General features: G+C 43.9%; 3 protein-coding genes across 9 annotated transcripts; 2 read left to right on the forward strand and 1 right to left on the reverse strand.

Moving 5' to 3' along the window:
* Positions 1 to 10: 10 nt before the first annotated feature.
* Positions 11 to 2,467, reverse strand: LOC128252255 (60S ribosomal protein L4). Its single transcript, XM_052979845.1, has 4 exons — positions 2,329 to 2,467; positions 1,949 to 2,129; positions 1,511 to 1,881; positions 11 to 774 (listed from the first exon to the last, which is right to left on the reverse strand). The coding sequence occupies exons 1-4, from the start codon at positions 2,329 to 2,331 to the stop codon at positions 124 to 126; spliced, it is 1,206 nt and encodes a 401-aa protein (XP_052835805.1). The 5' UTR covers positions 2,332 to 2,467; the 3' UTR covers positions 11 to 123.
* Positions 2,468 to 2,730: 263 nt separating this feature from the next.
* Positions 2,731 to 3,841, forward strand: LOC128252256 (pre-mRNA-splicing factor SPF27). The gene is made up of 2 exons (XM_052979847.1): positions 2,731 to 2,915; positions 2,979 to 3,841. Exons 1-2 carry the CDS (start codon positions 2,841 to 2,843, stop codon positions 3,750 to 3,752), a joined length of 849 nt encoding a protein of 282 aa, XP_052835807.1. The 5' UTR covers positions 2,731 to 2,840; the 3' UTR covers positions 3,753 to 3,841.
* Positions 3,842 to 4,196: 355 nt separating this feature from the next.
* On the forward strand, positions 4,197 to 26,134 carry LOC128252837 (regulator of G-protein signaling loco). Of its 7 annotated transcripts, XM_052980945.1 has the most exons (7): positions 7,596 to 7,795; positions 8,148 to 8,239; positions 8,303 to 8,396; positions 14,332 to 15,382; positions 23,079 to 23,879; positions 24,025 to 25,210; positions 25,285 to 26,134. In XM_052980945.1, exons 1-7 carry the CDS (start codon positions 7,671 to 7,673, stop codon positions 25,902 to 25,904), a joined length of 3,969 nt encoding a protein of 1,322 aa, XP_052836905.1. In that variant the 5' UTR covers positions 7,596 to 7,670; the 3' UTR covers positions 25,905 to 26,134. The 7 variants fall into 7 exon arrangements, with proteins under 7 accessions (XP_052836904.1, XP_052836903.1, XP_052836905.1 ...); XM_052980944.1 differs by lacking the exons at positions 7,596 to 7,795; positions 8,148 to 8,239; positions 8,303 to 8,396; positions 14,332 to 15,382 and adding exons at positions 4,197 to 4,572; positions 4,632 to 6,791 and having other exon boundaries at positions 24,025 to 25,182; positions 25,285 to 25,457; XM_052980943.1 differs by lacking the exons at positions 7,596 to 7,795; positions 8,148 to 8,239; positions 8,303 to 8,396; positions 14,332 to 15,382 and adding exons at positions 4,203 to 4,572; positions 4,632 to 6,791.
* The last annotated feature ends 525 nt before the right edge of the window (positions 26,135 to 26,659 follow it).

The following is a 26,659-nucleotide window of genomic DNA, read 5'->3' on the forward strand; positions in this document are numbered from 1 at the left end:
AATATGAGCATTACTGTCGCGCACTCTATATATGTATTATGAATAAAATTCATACAACGTTTGTGGTTTATTATTATATATAAAAGTGTGTGTCAGCTCTACTCGGGGGAAAGTAGAAAGAGTTTACTTCTTGGCCGCTGGCTTCTTGGTGGCGACCTTCTTCTTGCGGGCAGCCAAAAGCTTGGCGCGATTGGCGGCGGCCTTGGTGGCCACATTGGCGAAGTGCGACTTGGCCAGCTCCACGTTCTGCTTCTTGGCCTTGGCCAGCACCTTGGCCACGGTGCGCTTCTCGGCAGCGAGGGCGGCACGACGCTTCAGGACCTCGGCGTAGGGGTTCAGCTTGACCAGCTGGCGCACGTTGGTCAGGGGATTGAGGCGACGGACGCTGCGGAACACGCGCTTGCGGGGATCGCGCAACACCTTGCGGATCTCCTCAGACTTGAGCAGACGCGACAGATCGGTGTTGGCCATCTTGGGCTGGGGCAGATTGTAGCCCTTCTTCAAGGTGGATGGCTTCTTCCAGGTGCCGAACAGATCGTTCAAGCGGGCGAACGCCGACTCGGTCCAGATCACGAAGCGACCGACATGACCGCCGGGGGCCAGCTTCAGCAGATTGAGCTTGTCCACGTTGATGGTCTCAATGCCGGGGATGTTGCGGAAGGCCTTGCGCAGACCCTCGTCCTTGTCGTAGACCACCAAAGGACCACGGCGAGCGATGCGGCGACGGTCGCGCATGGTACCACGGCCAGCACGGAAACGCTGCGACTTGTACACCTGTGGAGTAATTGAGAAATAGGTGTAAAGCGTTAGTATTGGGTGAACAACTATTATCCAATAACAACATCTGAATTAAGCTTTTAAAAGTGAAGTTAAAGGGTCAATCTAAAGTTAAAGTGAATTGTAATACAAGGTGATACTTTATAGTATTTTCCCTACTTTGTTTATAGAGAAATTAAGTAAAGAAAGTACTAAAAAGCAAATCCATTTACGGTAGAGGCAAACTATATTGCCGACTTGTAATCAGAGTGAAAACGTATAAAAAGAAATCAAATTTTGGGCATATATTTACAGCACAGTACAACAAACACACAAGAAAATAGAAACACTAAAACACCACGTTTTTCCATAGGGAAAAATGTTGCTTTTCTGTTACCACGATGGAAACGTTGATCAGGTTTCATTCGTAACGCCTAGAAAAGCATTTTATCTAGCAGCGCAGAAATGCTTCGCAAACATCTGAAAACTAAAAAGTAGCCAGTTGCTTACACGCTGCCAGTTTTGAGTTAAGCAAAACTTTAAGTCTTATGGTGTTTTTAAAATGATACTAAGGACTAGTCTACATATTGTTACCAAATCTTTAAACTTTAAAGTTTTACTTTCTATCAAGGTTTTGAAATATCAAAAACGTGTTTACAAAAATGTATTATCTGATATTCACACGTTTTGTTAGGAACACCACGACTTTCTGCCTAACTTTGTTTAGATACTACCTTGCGATATGGTAACTTACCTTCTGGATGTCAGCCCAGATCTTCAGGCGACGCAGGAAGATGACGGCCTGCTTGGTCTTCTGGACCTTCTGCACCTCATCGGAGACGACCAGGGGGAACTCGGAGACGCCATCGATGACATGTCCCTTGGACTGGACCAGAGCGGGCACTCCGGAGGCGGCGATGGCCGACACCAGGGCGTAGCGGCGCTGGTTGACATTCACCTTGCGGTGCCAGCGACGGAAGGTCTTGGTGGGGGCGAACATGCGACCACCACGGCACATGTTGCCGAAGGCTCCCTGGCCGGAACGGTGGGTGCCGCCACCACGGACACGGGGAATACGGGCCACGGCGCGTCCAGTGCCCCAGGATTCGGCGGAGGTCTGGTGACCTGGTGGAATACAATTAATTCTGGTTAGCCCTACTATACAAAAGGGTTTTTGTATATATATACTCACCAGCCAGCTCGCTGACGGCATAGGCCTGTCGGTTGTTGCGGCGGAGCAGCTGGTGCACCTCGTTGACCACATCCGGACGGATGGGCGCCTTGAACACCGCCGGCAGGCAGATGTTCTTGTCCTTGGCTGGCTCGTTCTTTTCCGTGTACACGGAGACCAAAGGCCTGGCGTTGCCTAAGCTCTGTAGGAAAAATACATTTCTTTTAGTTTACTTTTCACATCACAAAAAACACAACAACCGCGTTTAGCCACCGCCGCACATTCCAAACACGTGGAGGTTAGGGCGACACTTTTTCACTATTTTCCCGCTGTTTCGTGTGTTAAATCCAATGTTTTGGCATGTGCAGCCGTTGCGGGGTGTTTTAGTGTCCATTTCTCACCATTTTCGTTGATTTTTAAACCCAATGAAAGGTGTTAAATATTCTGCAAACGCAGATTCCGTCCTCTTTTTATTAAGAAGAACGAAGAAAGAAGGAGAGTTGCCGGAAACGGCAGAAAAGTGCTGGGAAACGCCTTCGGCGGCCCATGGTTGCATTCGCTAACAGCGGCTAGTGTCAAGTTAGCAGGGAGGCTTTGACGTTGCACCACACTGGGCTAACGCGTCTGGCTTTTGTTTATTTTTCTATATATTTTATGAACTAAAACTTGTATGTTTACTTAAAAGCTTAAAACAGAAATAAGTAATATAAATTAATCAAGAGAATTTGCAAGAACTTTCTATTTGTTATAGAGGAAAGTAAACATTTTTTATGTAGCTTTTTCTTTTCAATAACATTTTAGCTATAAACTGGCTAAGAAATAAACACTGCCGGTGCTGTAGTTTAGCGAATGGCATTTATTTTTGTTTACTTGTGTTAAAAATTGTATTAAACTTAAAAAATATTTATAAATAATGGCTGGAGAGGTTATTGTGGATGCTCTGCCGTATATAGATCATGGATATGATGATGTGGGCGTCAGGGAATCGGTAAGTTCATGGAATTAGTTTTAAGTGGTTTTATGATTAGTAAACACGCTTTAATAAATCCAGGCCCTCGCCATGGTGGAGGAGGAATGCCGTCGGTATCGCCCCACCAAGAACTACCTGGATCACCTGCCCCTTCCCGCCACCTCGCCATTTGAGACTCCATTGATGGTCAACGAGTTCGAGCGCATCCAGAACCGGCTGCCCATGGAGACGCTCTCAATGAAGCGCTACGAACTGCCGCCACCGCCATCCGGAAAGCTGTCGGAGGTGTCCGCCTGGCAGGAGGCCATTGAGAACTCCATGGCCCAGCTGGAGCATCAATGGGTGCGATCCCTTAACCTGGAACTGATGCTCGACTACGGGACGGAGGCGTGGAAGTCCTACCTGGAAGTATTCACCGCAATGCAGGCGAAGGCGCAACTCCAGCTGCAGCAGCTGAAGAAGGACATCCAGGACGTCAACTGGCAGCGCAAGCAGGCGCAGACACAGGCCGGCGAGCGATTGCGTTCGCTGGAGGCCCACTGGGTGCTGCTGGTGTCAAAGAACTACGAGATCGAGACGGAGTGCGTCGAGCTGGAGAAGCTGGTCCACGCGGCCCGCCAGAAGCTGCAGAGCGTGGCCCCGGCAGTCCCAAGTTCCAATGACACGGCTCCCACGCCGGAGCACACGAATGGATTCGACCAGGACGATCTGGTCGAGAGCAACGCCAGCAGTTCCAGCAATAGTAATAGCAATAGCAATCCAGATCAAGAGGGAGAAGTTGCTGCAGTTGCAGAAGTCGTGAACGAGGAGGACAAAATGGAGGCCCAGGAAGAGTCCTCCAATGAGTCGACGTAAAATAAGTGTATTCATTGAGTTCTTATAACAAGTAAAATGAGAATTCACGATTGTAACTAAATAAATAAGATTGAATATGGCAGACGCAATTTTGAATTTCACTGGATCGGCCGGCTGCACCACATTTTCAGCCACATATGTATGTAGCTATGAGTTGGAATAGATTAACTTAGTTAATTACTTAATAAAAAACAGTTTTACACAATTAATAGGAAAAATAATTGGATAATAAATAAAACAATAATAATACCTACTCCAGCTAAGTTTATGTTTATTATTTATTAATCCAGGTTAGTTACTACAACAAACATATAGCTATCATAATAGTGGGTAAATAGAAGTTCTATTATTATTTTTTTTAGAACTTGCTTAAAAAACACGAAAAAACTAAATAGTGTGACCATCCTGATTTTCGACACAGAACTCTGTTATTTCTTAGCGTTCCACCACTGGTCACACCGCACTTGCACTCATAGTTACGCTTGCGCATTGTAGACATTTTATAATTACCGAATAAAACCCTTCAAATGGCTAAAATTAAGCCTGACAAAGCCCAAACAAAGTTATTAACAGTGTGATAATGGGCTTGCCCGCAATAAAGTGTCAGCAAATAAATAAATAGAGGCCTAGAAAAGTGCAACAAAATACGCCTGGCCATTTGTGCGCGTGTGTGTGTGCCATTGATTACATAGTGGCATAGACGACGAGTATAGGCATAGGTGCGAGCGAGAGGGGGCGAATCATTGGAAAAGGGGCAGCAACAAAAACCGCATTCCATTTCCAGAAATCCAGGTTGCAGCAGCTTCCATCCATGAGAAAGGTTCGTATGTCCAAGATGGGATTATGGTTTCCAGTTATTATTCAATTTCCCATACCCAGTGATTGATTGCCATGCACCATCATCATCCGCCGTTGCCCATAACAGGAGCAAGTGGCTCCACGGCACCGGGGGCAGGAGGAGCAGCTGGAACAGTGGAGGAGGCACCACCAACAGCTGTAGTCGCTGGACCTGCCACCACCTCCACCACTCCGTCCGGATCCAATACCCAGCAACAACAGCACCAGCGACGTCGCAAGAAGCGACCCAATTACAACTACAATGGCATCCGCACCGTGGAGGTGCGACGCGGTTACAATGGCTTTGGTTTCACCATTTCGGGGCAGCAGCCCTGCCGGCTGTCCTGCATCATCAGCAGTTCACCCGCCGAACAGGCGGGCCTGCGTTCCGGGGACTTCCTCATCTCCGTCAACGGACTGAATGTCTCCAAGTTGCCACACGAGACCGTGGTCCAGCTGATAGGCAACTCCTTTGGCAGCATACGCATGCAGATCGCCGAGAACTACTACTCGGACAGTTCGGATGAGGAGAATGCCCATGCCACGTTGAGAGGGCAACTGCTGGCCGCCAGTTTGAGGCATAAGCCCAGGTTTCTGCACCATAAGGCCAAGCTCCACCGGCTGCGTAACTCGCCGCAAAAGAAGCTGCCCCTGCCAGTGGAGGCAGTAGAATCCCCACAGAGTTCCAAGGCCTCCCCCGCCGCCGAACACCTGACACTACGACCCGTCCTGGAGGATGCCCCGCTGGCAGCCGGCAATCTGTCCAAAGCAGCCGCCGATGTGGCCAATGTCAGTGCCATGGTGCGGGCCGTTGGAAGCGCTGCCCTGGAGTACCGCGTTATTGTAGGCTATCTGGGCACCATTGAGATGCCCAAGCAGATTTCCCACAGCTCCAAATTGCAGACCGTGAGGTCATGCATACGCAAACTGCGCCAGGAGAAGCGACAGCCCACCATTGTGCTGATGTGCATCACGCCGGATAGCCTGAGCCTGCAGAGCTCCGGCGGCGGAGTGCTGGCCACCTACTCGTCCGCGAGGTTGAACTACGTGAGCTCCTCGTCGGAGAGCGAGAATCGCTTCTTTGGCCTAGTCACCAGCGCCGTGCACAACACCCAGATCGAGGAGGAGTACGAGCCGTCGAGCGGTGCTGCCGCTGGCCACATCAGCATCTCGCACAGCTGCCATGTGTTCGTGATCGACACCAAGCTGATTGAGCATGCCCAGCATTTACAGCGGGCCCACGAGTTCCGGCTGCAGTGCACCAGGGATCCCATCTCGAACTTGTGCCTGGAGTTCCCCAACAATTCGGAGTATGTGGTGAATCTGGTGCGCAGCATGTACACCATGCGTATCCTGCCGCCTGCTAGCAGGAGTCATCAGGTGGACTACGATGCAGGAGGAGCAGGAGCTGGAGGAGCAGCTGCCCACTCGCCGCAGCCATCGAACCACAGCGAGATCTCCACCACCACCTCGAATTCCGATTCTGGTATTGGCTTCAATAACGATTGCACGAATATTTCGGATCGCATTCTCGTGGTGGATTTTCTGGGTGGAGGAGCAGGACCAGGAGCTGCCCATGCAGGACCACCGAATTATCCGGCTCCGGCGCGTCCACTGGGCATCGTGGGAATTCCGGACAACCGACTGACTGTGCGGGCCATGCCCGATCATGCTGCTCTACTTAAATCGCCGCCAGAGAGCTCTTCGCTGCGGCGACCCAATCTTTTGGCCAGCTTCAATCTGATCAAGAGTCCTGCCACCAATCTCACTTCCACCCGCTCCTGTGATGATGTTTTGAATCTCTTTGTGGACGACTCGCCGCGAACATTCGGCGCAGTGGCCTCTATGGACGACATATCGTTGCACTCGGCTGCTCCGTCGCTGGATGAAACGCACACCTTTGCCCATCCATCATGTGTGCCCCGCAAGATGCGCAGATCGTTGGCTCTGGAGACGCCCACCACGCCGCACAAGCTGAGTGCCCAGGTGTTTGGCCAACCTGGTTCGCGACACTCGCTGGGATTCGAGGCCATCGACAGCGTTCAGTCTTCTTCGGTCAGTGCATGCATCGACCAGCCCATGGACACCTGGGCCAGCCTGCAGAATCTACATAAGTCCCACAAGGATCATCGAAACAGTCTGTCGGCCTCTTCATCCTCACATTGCCTTTTAGAAGCTACGAACAGCGAACCGGATCTGGGGGTGAGTGCCATTTTCTATTACTTTCTTAGGCAGTTCATATAGTTAGTCTTTCGATTTACAACATAAAATATAACTTGGACACAACTTTCGTCACCAAAGATCTCTTTCAATCTAAAAACTTATAACGAAAACTGTAGGATAGTGAAAGTTTTAGAATACATATGTATATTACCTTACAAAATTCGACTATAACATATTTACTTAAATACAAGTCTTAGGTGTAAAAAAATGTGTAACTATTAATGCGATCTAAGCATTTCTGAAGACTTTTGTGATTTATAAAATAGCAATAATCCCAAGGGTATTTTTTCAATAAATGGATTTTATACCCTTTAATGATGATTATTTAATTTAGTTGAGAAGGTTACAATTCAGTCATAAAGACAACTCTGGTTAAAATTGGATTAATCCTAATGAAATAAAAACTTTATTTGCATGATCTATTTTAAAAGCATCTTAAAAACCAACCAGTCTTGTCACCATCAAAATTCAAGAATTTATTTAAAGATTGTTAGATACGTAATACTTTATATAATCGAGAGTACTTAAAAATAAGGATTTTGTCTTACCTTTCCCAAATGCTAGCACCCAAAGTTTAGGGCCCTCATTATTGCTGCACCGCTCCTGTGCGCGGGCAAAAATCTGTTTACCTGGACGCCGCTCCAAGTTACCTGCGTTCTCGGAGCTTATCGCTCCACACTCCACTCTCTCTCCACTCTTTTTGGCCACCCAGATAAGAGGCCCGAACTCTCTGGTTGTGGTTCTGGTGATTCCTTTGTCATTGCGCCCGGAGTTTAGTAGTCACAGTGGGGCTTTGGCACTAGGTGGCCACACAGTTCCGCTTTTCCAATTCCGATTTTGCAGACTTTGTTGCAATTTATGGCCGTACACTGTAGCTTGGGGATCGCTACTATCGGGTTTTGGGAACTGAACGCGTCACGGGTGATAAGGGGCGGAAATCGCCGGCTAAAAATAAAGTGTTCCGATCCAATGACGTCATGGGCGTAGGTCACGACTGAAAACCGAGCGGGAGCGGGAGCGGGATCGGCATAGCTAATATTGCTGCGCCCGAGCAGCTGCGTCGACGCCTCCGCCAGATTCCTCCAACTCGGGCTTAATTCAATCTAAAGCAATTAATGGCGTCGACGTCGACGGCTGACCTTTACACTCCCCCCAATTCCCGACGGTTATTCGTTATTCGTTATTCGCTATTCGGTATTCGTAATTTAGTTTGATTTTCGATTTGACAACACGCGATTTTCTATACGATTTGTTGTGCGATTTGGTCGCCCATTGGCGGCAGTGCTGGTTTCACTTTCGACGCTTTATTTTCGATTATTTGTTTTGTTTCATAAGTGTGCATATTAAAAATAAACAAAATTACCGTCGCGAAAAGTTGCTCCATAAAAAGTTCAAGCGCGAGTTCAAGGAGCCCCGCGTTGTCAGCGGTTTGTGACTGAAATAAATATAAATAAATTCTCATTACGATAAAACAAGAAAGCGTATTGCAGGTTCAATTGTTTTACACAGCCAAACAAAAGGCATCTCAATGCAAAAATGTCATTTCGAGAACTCGTTTGTGGCCTGTACTCCGAGGAGAATGAGGTAAGTCGACAAAACATGTGGATATATCTCACACTTATCGGTTCCCACTTGATCGATGACTCCCCCTTAAACAAAATTGTGTGAAATAATTGGGAAACCTAATATAATTATGCACAAGTCAAATGTAGTTAGGGAGAAGCTTAGATTCATTTACTCACATTTTGTGTCCATTGCCAGTACAATATTTGCTTAGTTGCATGCTTGGCTGACTTCTGTTCGATTCGATTCACCCTTTATCACAACGACGCTCCTTATCCCCCGCTCTACAAAAATGACTAAAGCACCATGGTCTTCACTTTTTGGTGTTTGAAATAAGTAATCTCTGTTTGAGGCTTAAGTTTGTTTGCTTATTTCAGCACGTTCTTGCACCTTTGATAGAACGCTCTATTTCTTTTCTCATGGTCGTAATCAACACACAGTGTTTTCTTTGTTTACCGATCTGCGACACCTGGCAAAGTGTTAATTGTATTACCCATTTTTATGTGTTTGACGGCTTGTGATCAGTTGCAGATAGTGGAGGGTGACCCTGATCTAATGTTAAGTATGAAGGAAGGGTAACCCAAAAATCTTCTTATTTGACTCATAACTTGACATATTGAAACCGGATGGCAAAGTGGGTTTTTCCTATTCTTTCCTTGATAATTATTAATGAATATGCATTTAAAAAATGTTTTAAGTTGTTCATTTAATATTTGTTTTTTAGTAATATGAAATTATTTATTTGTTAGTATCTTTAATTGAATTCGTCTTCCTTGCATTTGTATATGTATATACTTTCTGCAGGTCTAAGTAATGTTAATTACCTAACTTAAAAGCAAATATAAACCATACCCTATATTTAAAACCTAATACAATTTATTAATAAGCGTTGACATATCAGGCACGTTCAATAAATTCCTTAACTGATAAACTCCTGGTGTTTATTAGCAATTTACTTTAGTAAACTTACTAAAACTAAACTAAACAAGTATTTCCTAAGCTTGTTTGCTCTGTTTTAAAGATTTCAAAAAAAGATAAACAGCTGGGGACTAATGAGTAAGCATGTCAAGTGCACCTTCGACCCCATATCACTTTGCTGAGTTGACTTATTTTTAGCCTGTTTAAACACGCAATCGGGGACCTAGTTGGCCGGGTGTTCCAACAGGTTGACTCTGGTCTGACGGCATTTTGGCGGTAACCTCCGCTTGATTTTCCCTTTGCCAAAGGTGGAGTGGCACATGCCGTCACAGGTGCAAAAGAAAACAACCCTCGTGCTATGGGAAATAGAAAGGTATAAAAATGCAGCAGGGGTTGTCTGCCAAATGAACGTTGCTTAGCTTCCTTCGTCATGGGAAATGAATGCGATCAAAACTCCAGACTTAGCAGGTTGATTTTTGTACGTTTTCTTTGGGTAATTTAAGTTTTGTGCAACGGTTAGCCACGAATCGGCCTCTGAATGCGACTCCTATTACCATGGCCAAAGAACTCATAACGTATTTACCAGCTGACGCTGTGGGAATGGAAATACCTCCAAACTAGTTGGCCAAATGTATCTACCAGATACGTCAGACGTGTAATTCTATATTGTCTAAAAAGTTGCTGCTTGGCTTGGCTTATCAGTATGACGACTGGCACTCAGCCCAAAATGCCAAAGGCCAAACACAAATGGCAAACGACAAATGACAAACAGAATGTTTATTTTTAAAATGCTATTATATTTAGCCGGTCGAACAATTGTTTTTGAGTTGCCATGTTTTGATAGCAGTGAAAATAAGAGCGATCATTGAATGGGGCTGTCCGAAGTGCGTCAGAACTGCTGAAATGCTGCTAATAATATACACCTTGCCGCTCCAGGCACGTAACCTGCCAATTGATATGACCCAAAGCAGTTGTCTAAAAAAACCCAAGCAAAAAGAGCCCTAAGCGATCGAATGATACGTTACGAAAGTGTTTTAAGTCGGATTCACATGGGGAAATCAGAAGGGGCTAATGTATTTGAAATACTTTCAAAAAGCTTTGCTTATTTTTTTAAAAAGTTTTTAAAGAACGTGTTGCAAAGTTGACATTTAAAATTCATATTACTCTGAATCTAAATTAATTTTATTTAAAAGGGAATACTTTTGTCACAGCAGTTTTGTTCCAAGCATTAATTCTATGTAAAAAATAAATGCAAATCATAAATAATTTCGATTTGCAAGTCAATCGTGAAATACTTATTTTGAGAAGGCTTATTGAACGACAGTAATGGAAAAATTCTTATGAAATTGTAATTTAATGTCTTGCTTTTATTTTAATCTTAAAGCTTACATTATTGCAATCGTGTAGGTATTTTATGCAAATTTTTCTTGCCTTTTAAAATATAAATTTTCCGTCGTTTAAGTGTCTTTTCATTTTACTCAAATTGCCATAATTATCCAAAACTAATGCAAATGCTTTTTATGTTTTTTTTTTAAATGCTTAAATTTTTTAAAAACATAACATAAAACGATTTAATGTTTGAGGAAGATTAATAAAAATAATTTGCAAAATTATTGTAAAATTTCCAGTCGAAGGGGAATATTTCTTCATCTGTTTATCGAGGCACTTTTCTGCGTATTTTATGACGTCGTAAACATTTAATTATAATCATTAGAGCCCTACTAACAACCTTTTTTTGTATCGATTAAAAGTTTTAGAATATATGTATTTTCAGCATGGTCTGACGCATTTTATTTGCCATGATTGTTACAGGGTTTAAGACCTTTATAATATTCCAATTTATTTTAATGATTAAATATATGACCTATCCTAAAGATTGGTTTATCAAGTCAAGTCGCTGTGCGCATGGCTGTGTATAAAATCGTTATTAAATTGGCTTCAGTTTCGAATTAATGCATTGAGCAAGTGGCAGGAAAACACCTGACTCTGCTGTTCATTTTCCACCCCGACGCTTGGTCGTTATGTTCATAGGTTCAGGTTTTAGTGACTAACCGACCGGCAACAACTGCGACAACTGCAACAACAAAGAGCTAGAACGGCGAAAGCGGCTGAAACCGCATGTAAACCGCCCCGCGATCAAAAACGCGCGCACGCGCTCTTTTCCTCTCACTCGCACCCTTTTGCGTTGCCCAAACAGCTGCGTTGTTGCTGTCTCAGCTGCTCATTGCCATGGGCAATGTGTTGTTGCTTTCCATTTGAGCCAGGTTAACAGCGACATAAACGCCGAACGTGGCTCACAAACTCTGAGTCAGTCATCGAGCGCAGTTCATTCGATCACAACGTATTTTTTTGCCTTACCTTACCCTGAAAAAGAAAATAATTTTACAAACCTACCTAATTAGTTTAAATTTACCTAGCTAACTGGGCCAATAAACTGGCCACCAGAATTCCATAGTGTACGTTTAAAAATCAATTATTAGAAAATCAAAACTCAAGTTTAAGCAGTAATTTTAAAAAAGGACTATGAGCACTAATAAACATCTAAATTACGAATTGTGATTTAAACTATTTATCTGTTTAACTGGGCCAAAACCCCATTTAAACAGCTATTAAATTATTTAAATGAACTAATTACCTTGGTCGCCAAAACACAAAGTGTACGTTAAAAAATCCATCAACGCCCGCAACAAAAAATCTCGCACTCGCATCAAATATTGCCTGCATAAATAAAAACACCTAGTCAATTGAACTTTTGTGGTCTGTTTTTCGGTGTTTCTGGCCCCCAAAAATAGAATGTGTGCTAAATAATATACAAATTAAAGGAAACAACAAAAAAAAAGAGCATGGAAATGTTTTCTTCGGTTCATAAACTGTGCAAATTCCATCGCACACAATCACAATCGCCGCATTGAAAACATTCCGTTTCATTGCCTTGATATGGCAAAAAATCAAAAAAATAAAATAAAATCTCCAATCGACGTCATAGCTAAAAACCGCGTAAACCCCAAAAAACCGCCCACGAAACGCACGCAAAACGCTAGCGACTTCAAATACCAGAAAATATGATTTTGCTATATTTCCTGCAAGACAATTTTTTTGTGATAATTGATTAGTAGCGAGGGTGGGTGTGCGTGAATGTTTTTATAAACTTTTCCCCGAACACTTTAAGAATTTTATAAAAAAAAAAAAATTTAATTATCCAGCAAATACCAAATACCAACTGTTGTGTGCAATAAAAACGCAAAGTCTTATTCAGAATTAATCGCCTGCCGCTCGCTCGTTGTTCCCTGCGAATTCCCCATTGAAACTAACCACGTCGAGTATCTTATTTATTTGCTTTTGGTGTAAACGAACCCAGTAATTCACGCCAAAAAGGATTCCACTTAAATTTGAAAGAGTGAAAAATCAAACAGATCGCTGTTGCCTTGTTGCTTCCACTTAAATGCCAAAAATAGTCGAATGGGGGCCGATTCTGACCGATTCTGACCTATTCAACGGAATAGCCCCAGACAGCTCATCACATTTATTACACACTGGGCCGTGATTCCTGTGGAATTTCCCCGAATTTCGCCAAAAGACGACCGATTTTAATCACTTTACTAGGGGAAGTATTCTCGTATCGAACCATTCGATCAATTCTCTCTTAATGATGTCACACTTCGTGTAGAAAACAATGAGACGCAATAGGAAAAATCACTTTGATCTATTGTCGTCATTAAAGCTTACTGAATCAAATCGATTTGAGTTAGTCACATGTGTCACTTTTTTTTTTTGAATTATCTAGAAAAAACAACATTTATTCTTTCCACAACCAAGATTTAAACTTATTCATGAGAATAAAATTGAAATTATTAATATTTCAGTTATTTGTTAAGGATGTTGACATCATACACAGAAGAATTCATTACGTAAACGAGCATTTAGAGTATAAAAGCCATCAAGAGATAAGAACTCTATAGTAAACATTAATTGACCAAGAACTTAACTCAGGGTAAATCAAGACGTAATGTGATATTGTCATATACAAAAGAATTCTGTACTTAATGTTAGTATGAGGTATTACAACTTACCACATTTATTCAATATTTTTAGGGAAAATTCTAAGAAAATCGTATTTATTGTGACATGAGTGTTGGCTGCCAATATGCAATTCTTCCTGACTGTTCTGACTTCTAGACCTCAAATCCAAGTTGCCCTCAAGAACCTCAAACGATGGGACAGCCATGAGTGGTCACGATTCTCGTGTGTCTTAAGCTGATACATATATTTTCTTCATTTGGGTCAGAGCTATTAAGTTCTTGGCTCATATTGCGCAGTCACACTTTTCTTTGTGCTGTTTACACGGGAATTTCGAAGCTATTTTTGATACCCAAATATTGATAAGAAGGTTTTGGTTGTTGACTTTAGTGCGGGTAATGCCAGATGCCATACGCCATATGGCATACGCCAGATAGGAGGAAGCGAGTAAAGAGCTCTTTTTATGGGTGCCCCCCATTAGTTGTGTTCTATATGTTTAAGACATAAACATAATTTAAACATCTTTTGTTTGGATTCTTCGATTTGTTCATATATAAACGCATTTCGATTGCTGGCATCTCCTTATGGGCCACATTAGGTGACGCATCATGGGCTCCACAGACAGAGACATCGTTAAGCGACAATTTCCGTCAGACTTTAGTTATTCCACATGCGAATCGCACGTTCGAAGAAAGCATAAACGCGTTGGAGAGTCCATAAAAAAGTGCTTACTCAAAGTTGGAAGAAGTCAAAGTCTGGGGCGCAGGCGTCCCAGAGAGAAACATTCTCGAATTTGCATAGCTTTTCCCCCACTTGCGTGAAAAGTTTACCTTTGGCGGGCCATTTGCTTGGGGAAATTCAGTCGTACGCGAACAGTCGAACAGCGTGAACGTGGCCAAAAACAATTAGGGAGTTTAAGCTCCCCCCGCCCCCCCAAAGAACTTTGCGTTTTAATTGCTCAGTGTTGAGGAGCTATCAAAGTGCTGCTAATAATAATCCAAATTAAATTAAACCCATTTAGGCAAGTGCGCGTCATGAACAGTGGCTCCGGAATACCCATTGCCAAGAACCAAGAAAGCATTGCCACCATGGTGGAGCGCTTTGTCCAGTCGCTGAGCCAGCTAAATGACTCCGGCACCTTCGACAGCAGCTTCGAGATCAAGCGGATCCATCCGGGATCCTCCACGCCCAAGCATGTGCGCCATCGCTGTCTCACGGAACTGGATCGTGAGCAGTTGACCCGCTTTGTGCGCGACTTCGAGGAGCGGCAGGTGGCCAGCACGCCGAAGGCCAAGTCCAAGACTAGCTCCCCGTATATATGCCGCAAGGCCAGGCAGTTCTATCAGAGTGCCAGTGGCAGACGCAGTGCCTCGCCGCAAATAAATGTGCCACAGGAGGAGGAGCCGCAGCAGCAGCAGCAGCAGCAGCCGCCGCAGCCCAGGAGATGTGCGGAGGCGGAGGACCTGATGCCACCACCCATGGCCATTTCACGTGTCCAGGCGGAGCGACGCAGTTGCCGCAGTGCCTCCCGCGTACTCCAGTTTTTCAGTTCGGCCACCAAACGGCGAAGTGGCAGCCGGAAATTGAGTGAACCGGAGCAGGAGTCCACCATTAGAGCGGATTCTCCAGTGCTCATCCGTGTGACAAGCAGGGATCAGCAGGATGAGCATTTGGGCTGCCAGCCACTGCAAATCCCCACCAGCTCTGAGGACGAGAATGAGAACGAGGAGGAGGAGGAGGAGGAGGAGGAGCACGACGACGGCATCAGCTCGGCCAGCTCCAATCTGACCTCCCAATCGGGCGGCAGCTCCAATAGCCGCAATCTCTCGCCCGACTCCTCCTTCGAGATGCATGCCCCACTCCTGCCCAGCTTCAAGGTCACGCCGCCACGGGCGGTTTGTCGAGCGGGCCGAAATGCCGCCTGCGAATTTGCCCGCTTCCTGCGCGGCTCCTTCCACTCGAAAAGAGCTTCGGTGACCTCGCTGCGGCGCTCCCTCAGCGATCCGGATGCAGTGCAGCAGATGGACTTCAGCAAGCAGCCGCCACTTCGCGACACCACCAACGTCATGCGCGTGAGTCACTTCTAGATTCCATTCACAGCCCAGGGGAATTAATTGGCCGGGCATACACTCAGCAAAATTACGGAGCTTAATATACTAGGAAAAATCTTTGAAAATTACAACAGTGTTTAAATGTATTGGAAATTATATCATCTAAAGGGCCAAAAACAAGACTAGATTACTTGACAAAGATTAAACCAATCTTTATTTTCTAAACTACATCTTAAAATACATAATAAAAGTAGTTCCCTAATATTTTATATATTATACTCTATTTTAAGACGTAACTAAAAAAAAAATGAATATATTTTTAATATGTATTTTGGTTTAGAACTTAAATAAGTTAAGCTTTAACATTAAAAACATTTGAAATAAAAACTTACTCTAAAATGTCCAAACTAATGCATTTTTCTAAACTTTTATAATAATATAAAATTTATGAATTTAAATTCAGGAAAGCTTTTTTCTTTTAACACAAAAATTTTAACTCTGTGATATTATTTTAAAGCATTTGTTTTTATTTTGTTAGCCCTTTAGGTAATTGATTTCTTATAATCCTATTGCAAATTTGTTGAGTGTATTGCCCCAGCTGGCGCCATTGTGATTTCGCCTTTCCGTTCCGTTCCGATCCGTTCAGTTCCGAAATTTGTTTACGCCAAGCCAAACTCTTCATAATTTTTTCGCTGGAAGCTGTTTATTTACGCCCGAGTCGTCGTCAATCAATTGCCATTAATTCGTTAGTATCCAATACGTACAATCCAATCCGCTGATGGTTGTCCGTATGGCGGCACCTGGCTTCCAGCGAATGCCCCAGAGTGTTCCCCGAATGATCTTTGAACTGTTTGCGTTTGATGGTGTTTACCCTGCGATGCATCCTAGATGTGCGCCAAAATGGATTACGCCATTTATCTGTACTTTATTGGCCAATAAAATATATTTGTTTGTTATGCCACAAATCGATCATCGTTCGATTCTGCTCAGGATTAGGGATTAGGCTGAAAATGGGAAGAATAATTTACCATATAATAAAGACATATAGTGAATAGATAATAACTTTAAAGTTATATAAATCTTTTAATTTATTTCTCAAACAAAACCTCCGCAAAAACCACTTGCTTGTTTTGGAAGTACCTTGTGATTCATCAGTAGATTTGCGTATGATACTTACATTTCTCTGGTTAAATAAGACATTTACACATATGTATGCAATGTGTCACCTCGCAGTGACGATGTCGCCATCTAATTCCAAATCGGGACCAAACTAACCAGCCATAATGACTTTCTAATTATCACATTTGCATGGGCGGCGCGTGCCGCATTTCACTTTTCAATGAGCCCCATTAAAGAGCCAGTGGTCTGGTCATCACTTTAACTCGTCGGCTGCCAAGTGGGGAAATGGCCCACGCTGATATTTACCATTTCCATTGATCAATAAAGAAATTAAGTAAATATTCTCTTTGAATTGCCCACACATTGGGCCGTATAAAAGTCGTTAAATGTAAAAATTCCAAGCACATTTCCGTACGATTCCTGTATAATAATACATATATCTTCCGCTTGGAGTATTCAGAACGCATATGACCCGCATTATCTTCCATAAAATTAACGAAAAAGAAGCAATGAAAGCAAACAGCATGCCGGATATTTAATTAAATGTGCGCAATTGTTCAAAAAACGATACAGGCGAACCATTGTAACTGAAAATTTTAATCATAAGAACAGAAATTTATTTAAAGATACTTGAGATTAACTTATTTTTTTTAAATGGCTAGGTTAATTCAACCCAACAAAAAAAATTAATAACTTTTTTATTTTGTTTATTTTACGTTATACATAAAAATATTAATTACATTTTATAAAAAAATAAAAAAAAACAGAAACCCACATTGGTTTATGTAACTACATTTGTATCTATAGAAAATGTATAACTTTTTAAAAATGTATCTGAAGATTCACTGTAATTCACAAACGCAAAACGGCCGTTGTTGTTGCATTTCGTGGATTTGGGAACGGAACAACAGATGGAATTTGTGGCAATTGTTTCATTCACGCACAAACCGTAGATGGAAACCAGACCAAAGTGCGTAAAATGTGGAAAATTATCGTTCCCTTTCTTTTTTTGCCCACTGCCATTAGCTAAACAAATCATAAATAACTGTGAATTATAGACAAAAAAACGCACATGCGGCGAAATGGGAAAAATAATAGTTTTCCAGTGCTCACATGATCTGGAAATTGGACGCAGATGGGGGTCTTTCCACGCGTTTCTTACGATTTTCCACTCTTCTTCTTCTATCTTTACTTTTGTATATCTGCAAATGGCTTAATTTATCAACCAAATGCGCAACAACAAAAGCAGTAGCCGCCCGCATTCCAGTTGCCTTTGCTTGGCATTTTAATTATTCCAATTGTCTGGGGCTCTCTTTGTTTATATTTTTGGATGGGGGATCGCTTAAAATATTTGCCAGCGTGTTTTGGCTATTTTTAGTGAAATTTATTTACTCGGCGGCATGTTTTTGGCAATCATACATATATATGTACTCATTAGGCCAACTCTATTGCCTACTTAAATGGGCAAACGAGATTTTTTTGAGTAAAAAATGGCCAAAATGCGCCAACAACTTAATTAATTGGGCAACAAGGCAAAAAAAAAAAACAAATTTAATTAAGGCATATAAAAAATGCGTCACTTTGGGAGAGGAAATGATAGAGAGAGAGAGAGACATAAAGAACGAACACACCCGCACAAGCTGTGCAAACTTGTATCTGTGTGCGCAGTTCATTCATAAGCAGCAAAGCAAACAACAAAGGCAATTTCCAGCAGCCGGTGTCAGCAAATAGGTAAAAGCAATAACAATAATAACAACAAAGAGCATTGTTCAAAGCAGCCACAAAAAAAAAAAAAACAACAACAAAAGACATTCTTATTCCCATTGCAAATGAGTAAGCAACTCACAGTCGAGTTCGAATTTCGAAATTGGGAGAGTTAACAGCTGGAAGAGAGCGCCAATTTGTGGCTGTTAAATGAAATATAACAACAGCTGTTGGCCCCAAGATCGATCTCTCGCTCGCACTTGCTATCTTATTCTCTTGTATCTTTAGTTAAGATGTTGCGATTTTTTGTTCACATCCTCAAATTTACTTTGTATAAAAACTCGTTTTAAACAGTATTTTAATAACATTGTTAAATTGCTATCAAAAGAGAAAATTACACCAACGATCGATGTTTAAAAAAATCTCCCCTCTTGCTCTCACTCCGCTCTCATATTGCTTAACATCTCTGTTAGTAGAATCTCGAATCTGAACATTGCTGTTAGCTAAACCTCGACAACTTCACAGATACTTTTGCGTTTGAATCGACGGGTTCGCGGCTCTCGGTGCGGTTTCCATTTTCCCAAAGATACAAGTACTTCCAAGTGAAATAAAGCAATTACATAAAGTCCAAAGAGTGAAGTGAAAAGTGCGGTGCGAAGTAGCGAATTCCAGTGCGAAAGTTAAACCAAAGCCAGTTGACAAAAGCGTCACGTTTTCGCTTTCTGCCATTGAATTGCCCACGCACTCACACAAAAGCACACCTGGGCTTGAATACTTGGAATACCACTATAAAACAAAAAAAAATCTTTAAAAGCGGCCAATATAAGCAATCCAGAGAATCCGAAGGTTTGTTCTGCCAGATCCACGGGTTAAACAACGCCTATGGTTAGTTTATCATTTGCTTTTTCACTGAGTCTCTATCTTCTCCTCTTTCTTGTCGCATGAGCCACCCCCAATTCGCCCACTTTTCGCTTTATTTTGAGTCCGGAGGCCTTTCGCCAGATAAGATTCGTTTTCATTGTTGCCCCTAGAAGGAGTGTGCAGCGCACTCATGCTTACAACAGAGGTCACAAATATATATATGTTCTCACAAGAGTTGCATTTATTTTTACATTTTACTTACTTCAGCAATTTTGGAAACAATAACTTGCTGTTCTTTTGATAATTATAGGTAAAAGTATCAATAATTTTACAAATAGCATAATATATGTAGCTTGAGATAGTATTTAAGTTTAGTATTTTTAATAGAGCTTTGACTTATATAAGTATTACAAAAATATCAATATTGCTTACACATTTCCTTTAATGCCTTGCAATATGCACACATGTTTGCTTAAAGTCGTAGACCCCAAACCATTTGCCATTTATTAATAACATCTGGCTGAGCCATTTATTTGACCGCGGCTGTATATGTACAGCAATACATGCATTGAAACACACATATAAGGGCTGGTATGATTTATCAAATGTTCTCCGAATTTCTGGCACACTTCGGGGAATATCTCGACAAAGGCAAATATTTGAGTCTGTGAATGGGACCCCCAAAAACCCTCTTCGTCATACAACACATTTGATATCATATTTGCCCGCCCCGCTTATCGCCAGAAATGTGTTTCCCAAGAAACAGATATGCGTGATATTTGCTTGAATCGAATGGGGTACCCACGGGTGGGTACAAATCGAGTACCGATACCAGACGGGACTACGTGATATTCTCAAGTGTCTGGGCATTGGATTACGGATGATACCGCCAAAGTAGACGACCCCCCCCCCCCCCCCCCCCCCCCCAAAGAATAACCAAACCCGAAGCCCTTCGATGGATCTCAATTTAACATCATGTCCAGCAGACCGTTGCGGTTCCATCGGCTCCAGACGCCAGACTCCAATTACCGCAGCCCTGCTAATTAAGTGCCACCCCAGAAGGCGACAGGTTGCAGATCGTTTGGCTTTGGGATCGGCTTGTCCATATAGGGAAATTATATTACATTATGGCCAAGCACCAAAAGAGTGGTAACCCGAGCCGAAAGCCATTGCGGATAATTCACTCGTGGGACTTTGTACGTTTCATGCTTTACGCCGCCTCGAAATGCAAACTCAGCTCAATGACTTGGCACTCGTTTGGGGCTGGAGAGCGAGCGATGGAGATGAAGCCATGCGAAGAGCTAAGCCGAGTCTATAAGTACACGGGGAGAAAATAACACCAATGCTGGCGGCTTTTTAATATTCAATAGAAAGCAGCGAAAAAAAACCTGTTGCATTGCACTGAGATATCTTCAAAATAATACAGCAATATTTTAAAAAACCACATTTTGATATACATTGTTCAAGTGTAGAAAAAGCGTTTGTTTTTTTCATTATTAACCAAAAGCCGTATCCCCACACTTCTTTTAAATTCCTTTTATGACATCCACAAAACCCGCAAATATGGCTTCGCGAATTCTTAAGCTGTAGATTACAATTACATGAATACTTACTTTAAACCCCCTTAATAGAAATAAAAAAATTGCTAAAAAACAAAGCAATACTTTATTTAGTTTGACATTGATATTGTCTATAAAAGTATAGAGCAACTTCTGTATGTTATTACTTAACAAACGTTTTGTCTCTTTACTTATTCAATGAGATATTGAGAAGCACAGAATATTACGCGAATTCTTAAGCATTTGATAAGAGCTAGATGAATACCAAGTTAAAAGCCCTTTAATGGAAAAAATTTAACTGCCATGGGTTATTTTGTGCTTTGGTATACAATTATTTTAAGTGACAAGTTGTAATTATGGCTGGTTTTTCTCAGTCTCCGATGATGAGTTTAATATGAGGAGACAGTAAGAGGGGCGGTGGCCATGTAAATGGGAATGTGGATGTGAATGTGAATGTGAATGTGAACTTACCCACCACGGCGGCACCGGAAAATGTCCAAGTCAGTGTCCACTGAAGCGGAGCAATATGCTTCGCCCGCACTCCCTTCTCTGTCCAGTGAACGGAACGGAATCGAGATTGCTGCTGTTTTTTTTTCGGTGTATTGTTTTTTGTTTTTTGCTGTGTGATTTCATGGTGGTTGTACTTAATTGTTGTTCATTCTTGCACGGTTCACTCTGGCTTTGCCTCTTTGTTTCCATTCGATTTCGCATTTGTAGCATTTGTAGCATTTGGGGAGGTCGACGACAATCTGTGAATTAGCCGTCGTTTATTTATTTTAATTATTTTCTTTGCCAAATTGCTCACTTCCTACTTACCGACTGTGGACCCCCGCCTTCCCTCCCCCGCAGTCTTCTCCTATTGTCTGGCAATCAGCGTTGATTTATGTTCGCCTCTCGTTGATTTTGTTGAGTGTTTGTCAGCCAGTTTGCACCGCCTGAAGAATTTCACAAATTTTAGGCCCCTCTCCAGCGAAAAAACAAAGCCAAACTCAAGTGCAGTTTGAGTAGTTTTTAAGTGTTTTCTGTATTTTGACCCACATATTTTCATGGAACGATAAAAACTGAGTTCTTGGCCTTTATCATGCTGTGTATTCACTATGTGTCTGTACTGCCCTTTTGCATTTCACAAGGCGTTACAAGTTATTTCTTAGTCTGATAAAATTGTACTCCTTATTCGTTAAACTATTAGTTTAGTTATACATTTGATGACATAAATGCCATTTCATCTCAATACGCTCAATTGGTAGCGTGTGTCGAACCAATTTATAAATTATATAAACGAACCGGCCATGCTCAATACAAATTGGTTTCTATTAATGAACAAAAATGAATGAAAATAGCTTTTCCCCTTTGAAGTTCGTATGAAGAGAGTAAGCTAAAACCAACCGGAAATGTTGAACATTTCTCTTTTATCTATAGCAATCAGCGCGCTAAGCGGACAAAACATATGTATTTTTGTTGTGTTTTTGAGCTGATCGCTGGGAGTGAGTTATGGTTTCTGCGAAACTAGAGATCTGAATAGAATGATGGGTTTAAAGGGGGAATTCATTAATCTCCCGCCTTAAGGGGATGGCGCACAAAAGCTGTCGTTAAACGAAAAGTCGGTGGGAAATGCACAAATACCACTATGTGACCAGTAAGCGAGTGGAGATTCTCCGTCTGTTTGAGCAGCGATTATCGTAGCTCCAAGTGCAGTAAATAGAAGGGAATGGGATGCCATCGCCATCGCCATCGCCATCATGCATAGGGGAACTCTTCTTGTGGCAACTCCCATGGAAACACTCCAGAATGTCTTAGCACACAATTGGGATTCATAGTTTTTTATTTATTTTTTTTTTTTTTGAGGGGACCGCCGGACCATGCGTCACCCAAACAAATTTATGAGCTGAAGTTGACTTGAGGTTATCGTGCCCGTCTGACCATGATAATGACGGTCTCCTCTGGATGCCCGCAATTTGTAGTTGTGAATGGAGCATGAATCGATGTCTTGTTTCTATTCTTTTGGCTACTTGCACTTGCAACTTAACTGAAAATTTGATTAGGACGAAACGGGTATGGTTTTAATAATCAGCATTGCAAAATATTTGAAGAATTCTATACAATGCATAGGTTTTTACAAAGTTTTCAACAATTAGCCATTGTTAAAGCCCAGTTTTTAAGTGTATCTTCGAAACTTAAATTTTCAAACTTAAAGCCTTTAAGTCGAACTAGTTTTAGTTTGTATCATTTTTATATCTAAAGTCTCTGTTATTTTGATTTTTGTTGTCTGATTTTAATAATGCTAGATATGAAAATTTGATATATATTTTTCTTTATATAGGTTTCTATTATAATTTTAAGAAAATATAGTGAAATGTCTACTTTAAAGTGTAAATCTATGGAAAACTAGACTTCTTTATTCATTCTTACCTTTTTTAATATATTTGCATTGGGACACCTGCTTATAATCCCCCATCTTCTGTTGACTCTTCCAGAACCGCGCTCTGCCCGCCAATGCCTCGCCTTTTCGCCGAGCCTGGGGACAGTCTTCCTTCCGCACGCCCCGCTCCGACAAGGTGGCCAAACAGCAGCAGCAGTACCAGCAGCAGCAGCAGGGCCAATCCTCGCCTGTGAGACGCACTGCCTCGATGAACGCCTCCGACAACGACATGTACATCAAGACGCTGATGCTGGACTCGGATCTGAAGGCGACGCGCAGTCAGCAGCAGCTGAGCTTGCTGCAGGTGCCCAAGATCCTGACCACGCCCGCCCCGCCATCCGCCATCACAGTGTCCGTGGCTGGAGAGGATGCGACGGCCCAGGATCATGGCTGTCCCAGCAGCTGGGGTGGTTCGTTCGAACGGATGCTGCAGGATGCCGCCGGCATGCAGACCTTCTCCGAGTTCCTCAAGAAGGAGTTCTCGGCGGAGAACATCTACTTTTGGACCGCCTGCGAACGCTACCGCCTGCTGGAATCGGAGGCGGAGCGGGTGCTCCAGGCACGCGAGATCTTCGGCAAGCATCTGGCCAACAGCAGCAGCGATCCCGTCAACGTGGACTCGCAGGCACGCAGCCTCACGGCGGAGAAGCTGGCCACTGCCGCCCCGGACATCTTTGCCCCCGCTCAGAAGCAGATCTTCAACCTGATGAAGTTCGACAGCTACCAGCGCTTCATCCGCTCCGATCTGTACAAGAGCTGCGTGGAGGCGGAGCAGAAGCACCAGCCGCTGCCCTACAGCGGCATGGATCTGGACGAGCTGCTCAAGACGAATTTTCACTTGACCGCCTCCTCCAAGGTGAGTGCTTTATCCATACATATATTTTGTGGCTAAAAATGACAATATTTCTAAGAATTACGAATACGATGTTTACGTCCCTTCAAATCAAACCCAACTGGTAACTGAAATACTTACTAAACGGTCGTTCTCCCCTTTTTTATAGCTGAAAAAATCGGCTAGCAATGCGGAGGATCGTCGGCGCAAGAGCCTGCTTCCGTGGCACCGCAAGACGCGGAGCAAGTCCCGCGATCGCGGCGAGATAATGGCCGACATGCAGCACACGCTGATGCCGGCGCCACCGCTGCCGCCGCCTGGCCTGCTCACCAGCGCCTCGCTGAAGCTCGTCTCCGGCCAGAATTCCCTGGGCGATCTGCACAGCTCGAGGTCGTCGCTGTCCTCCTTCGATGCGGGCACAGGGACCAACACCAGTGGCGGACAAGGAGCCAGTGCGGAGAGCGTGTGCTCGCTGTGCCGGGTGATACTCACCGATGGAGCCACGACCATTGTGCAGACGCGTGCGGGCGAAACGGTGGGCGAACTGGTGGAGCGACTGCTGGAGAAGCGCAACCTGGTGTATCCCTACTACGACATCGTGTTCCAGGGCACCACCAAGTCCATCGATGTGCAGCAGCCGTCGCAGATGCTGGCCGGCAAGGAGGTGCTGATCGAGCGGCGGGTGGCCTTCAAGCTGGACCTGCCCGACCCCAAGGTGATCTCGGTGAAGAGCAAGCCCAAGAAGCAGCTGCACGAGGTGATCCGGCCCATACTCAGCAAGTACAACTACAAGATGGACCAGGTGCAGGTGATCATGCGCGACACCCAGGCGCCACTGGACCTCAATCAGCCCGTGACAATGGCCGATGGCCAGCGGCTGCGCATCCTGCTGCTCGGCCATTCGGATTTTCAGGTAGGCGGCGGCAGTGGCAGTGGTAGCAGCAGCAGCAGCATGACCATGACCACGGTGCCGCCGAAGCAAAGCAAACCAATGAAGCCGCTGCCGCAGGGCCAGCTGGATGAGCTGACCAACAAGGTGTTCAGCGAACTTTTGGCCAGCAAGGTGGATGCGGCGCAGGAGAAGCCCCGGCCCAGCGATCTCTGCTCCATGAAGTCGAACGAGGCGCCCTCCGAGTCGTCCTCCACACTGTTCGAGCGCATGCGGCGCCAGCAGAGCCATGGCAGCAACATTCCGGGCAGCAAGCTGCCCAAGCTCAAGAAGAAGTCCACCAGCAGTCAGCAATCCGAGGAGACGGCGGCGGCGGTGGCGGTGGCGGATCCCAAGAGACCCATCATAGCCAAGCTGAAGGCGGGCGTGAAGCTGCAGGTGACGGAGCGAGTAGCCGAGCACCAAGGTGGGTGGCCTTGCAGTGCCTCCTGCGCCACTTGCAATGCCAAACTAACTTGCCCTGTCTTTTGCCCCTTCCAGATGAACTACTCGAGGGCCTGAAGCGGGCACAGCTGGCACGGCTGGAGGATCAGCGTGGCACCGAGATCAACTTCGATCTGCCCGATTTTCTCAAGAACAAGGAGAATCTCAGCGCAGCTGTGTCCAAGCTGCGCAAAGTGCGCGCCAGCTTGAGTCCCGTGGGCAAGGTGCCGTCCTGCTCGCCCACGGAAATTCCCCAGCCGGCGCCACGTCTGTCCATCACACGCAGCCAACCGCAGTCGCCCATGAAGGTGGACCACCAGGAGCTAGAGACTGAGCTGCTGCCGGCCGCCGAGATGCAGGACCAAACGGATCAGTTTGCCAAGGCGCCGCCCCCGTTGCCGCCCAAGCCAAAGGTGCTGCCCATCAAACCGTCCAACTGGGGCGCGGCTCCAGTTGTGGCTCCAGCTGTGGCTGTGGCCCAGCCAACGACGGCCAACTATTGCAACAAGTTCTCGCCCAGCAAACAGCAGGTGCTGGTGGCATCCCCCACCAAAGAAGCGGCCAAAGCGGCAACGTTTGCCAGCAAAATACCATTGGAATTGGGACGAAAGTCTCTGGAGGAGGCGGCGGGCTCGCGGTGTGCCTATCTCGATGAGCCCAGCAGCAGCTTCGTGTGATCGAATTGGCTTTACCAGATCTGACGCTGATCTTGCTTGTATATACATCTACATATGTGTGCACTATTTATTGATACTGTTTATCGTTAGTGGTCCCTGTTGAATGTCCACACCCCCATGACAAACTTTTGTATGTTAACAACTGAGTGAACGCCTGTATTTATAACTAGCAACCCTAAGCCTTAGCTCTACTACATTTCGTATAAATATATACCACAAACATGTAATAATTCTAGTGCGTATTTTACTTGGGAAGGCTGTCAATTTTATCCTTTGTTTTTTGTGTACGCTACAAGTACAAACAAGTAATTATTATTTCTATACTGAAAATTTTAAAGATTTTAAATACATTCTAAATTTTTACTATAATGTTGTTATTATAAACTTATCAGAAGTTTGTAACGCAGTGAAGAAGACATTTTCGACCTTAAACACTATATATATATAAAGCCATGTCCATGCGTCCGTCTGTCTTTAAATCGCTTGCGAGCTCAGTTCCAAAGCTAAGGATTTGAAACTTTCGTAATCGCAATTTTTATGTGTGCGCAGATCAAGCTTGAAAACGGCGGAGATCGGAACTTTCAGTTAAAAATCATTAAATTCACTGTTTTTATACCCTTGCAGAGGGTACTAACATTTCAGTCAGAAGTTTGCAACGCAGTGAAGGAGATATTTCCGACCCTATAAAGTATATATTTATTCTTGATCTAGCCATGTCCGTCGGTCATTTTGTCCGTTTCTAGACTCTCAGAAAC

The sequence above is a fragment of the Drosophila gunungcola genome, chromosome 3R (genome assembly GCF_025200985.1).
Source record: "Drosophila gunungcola strain Sukarami chromosome 3R, Dgunungcola_SK_2, whole genome shotgun sequence".
NCBI classification, from domain to species: Eukaryota; Metazoa; Arthropoda; class Insecta; order Diptera; family Drosophilidae; genus Drosophila; species Drosophila gunungcola.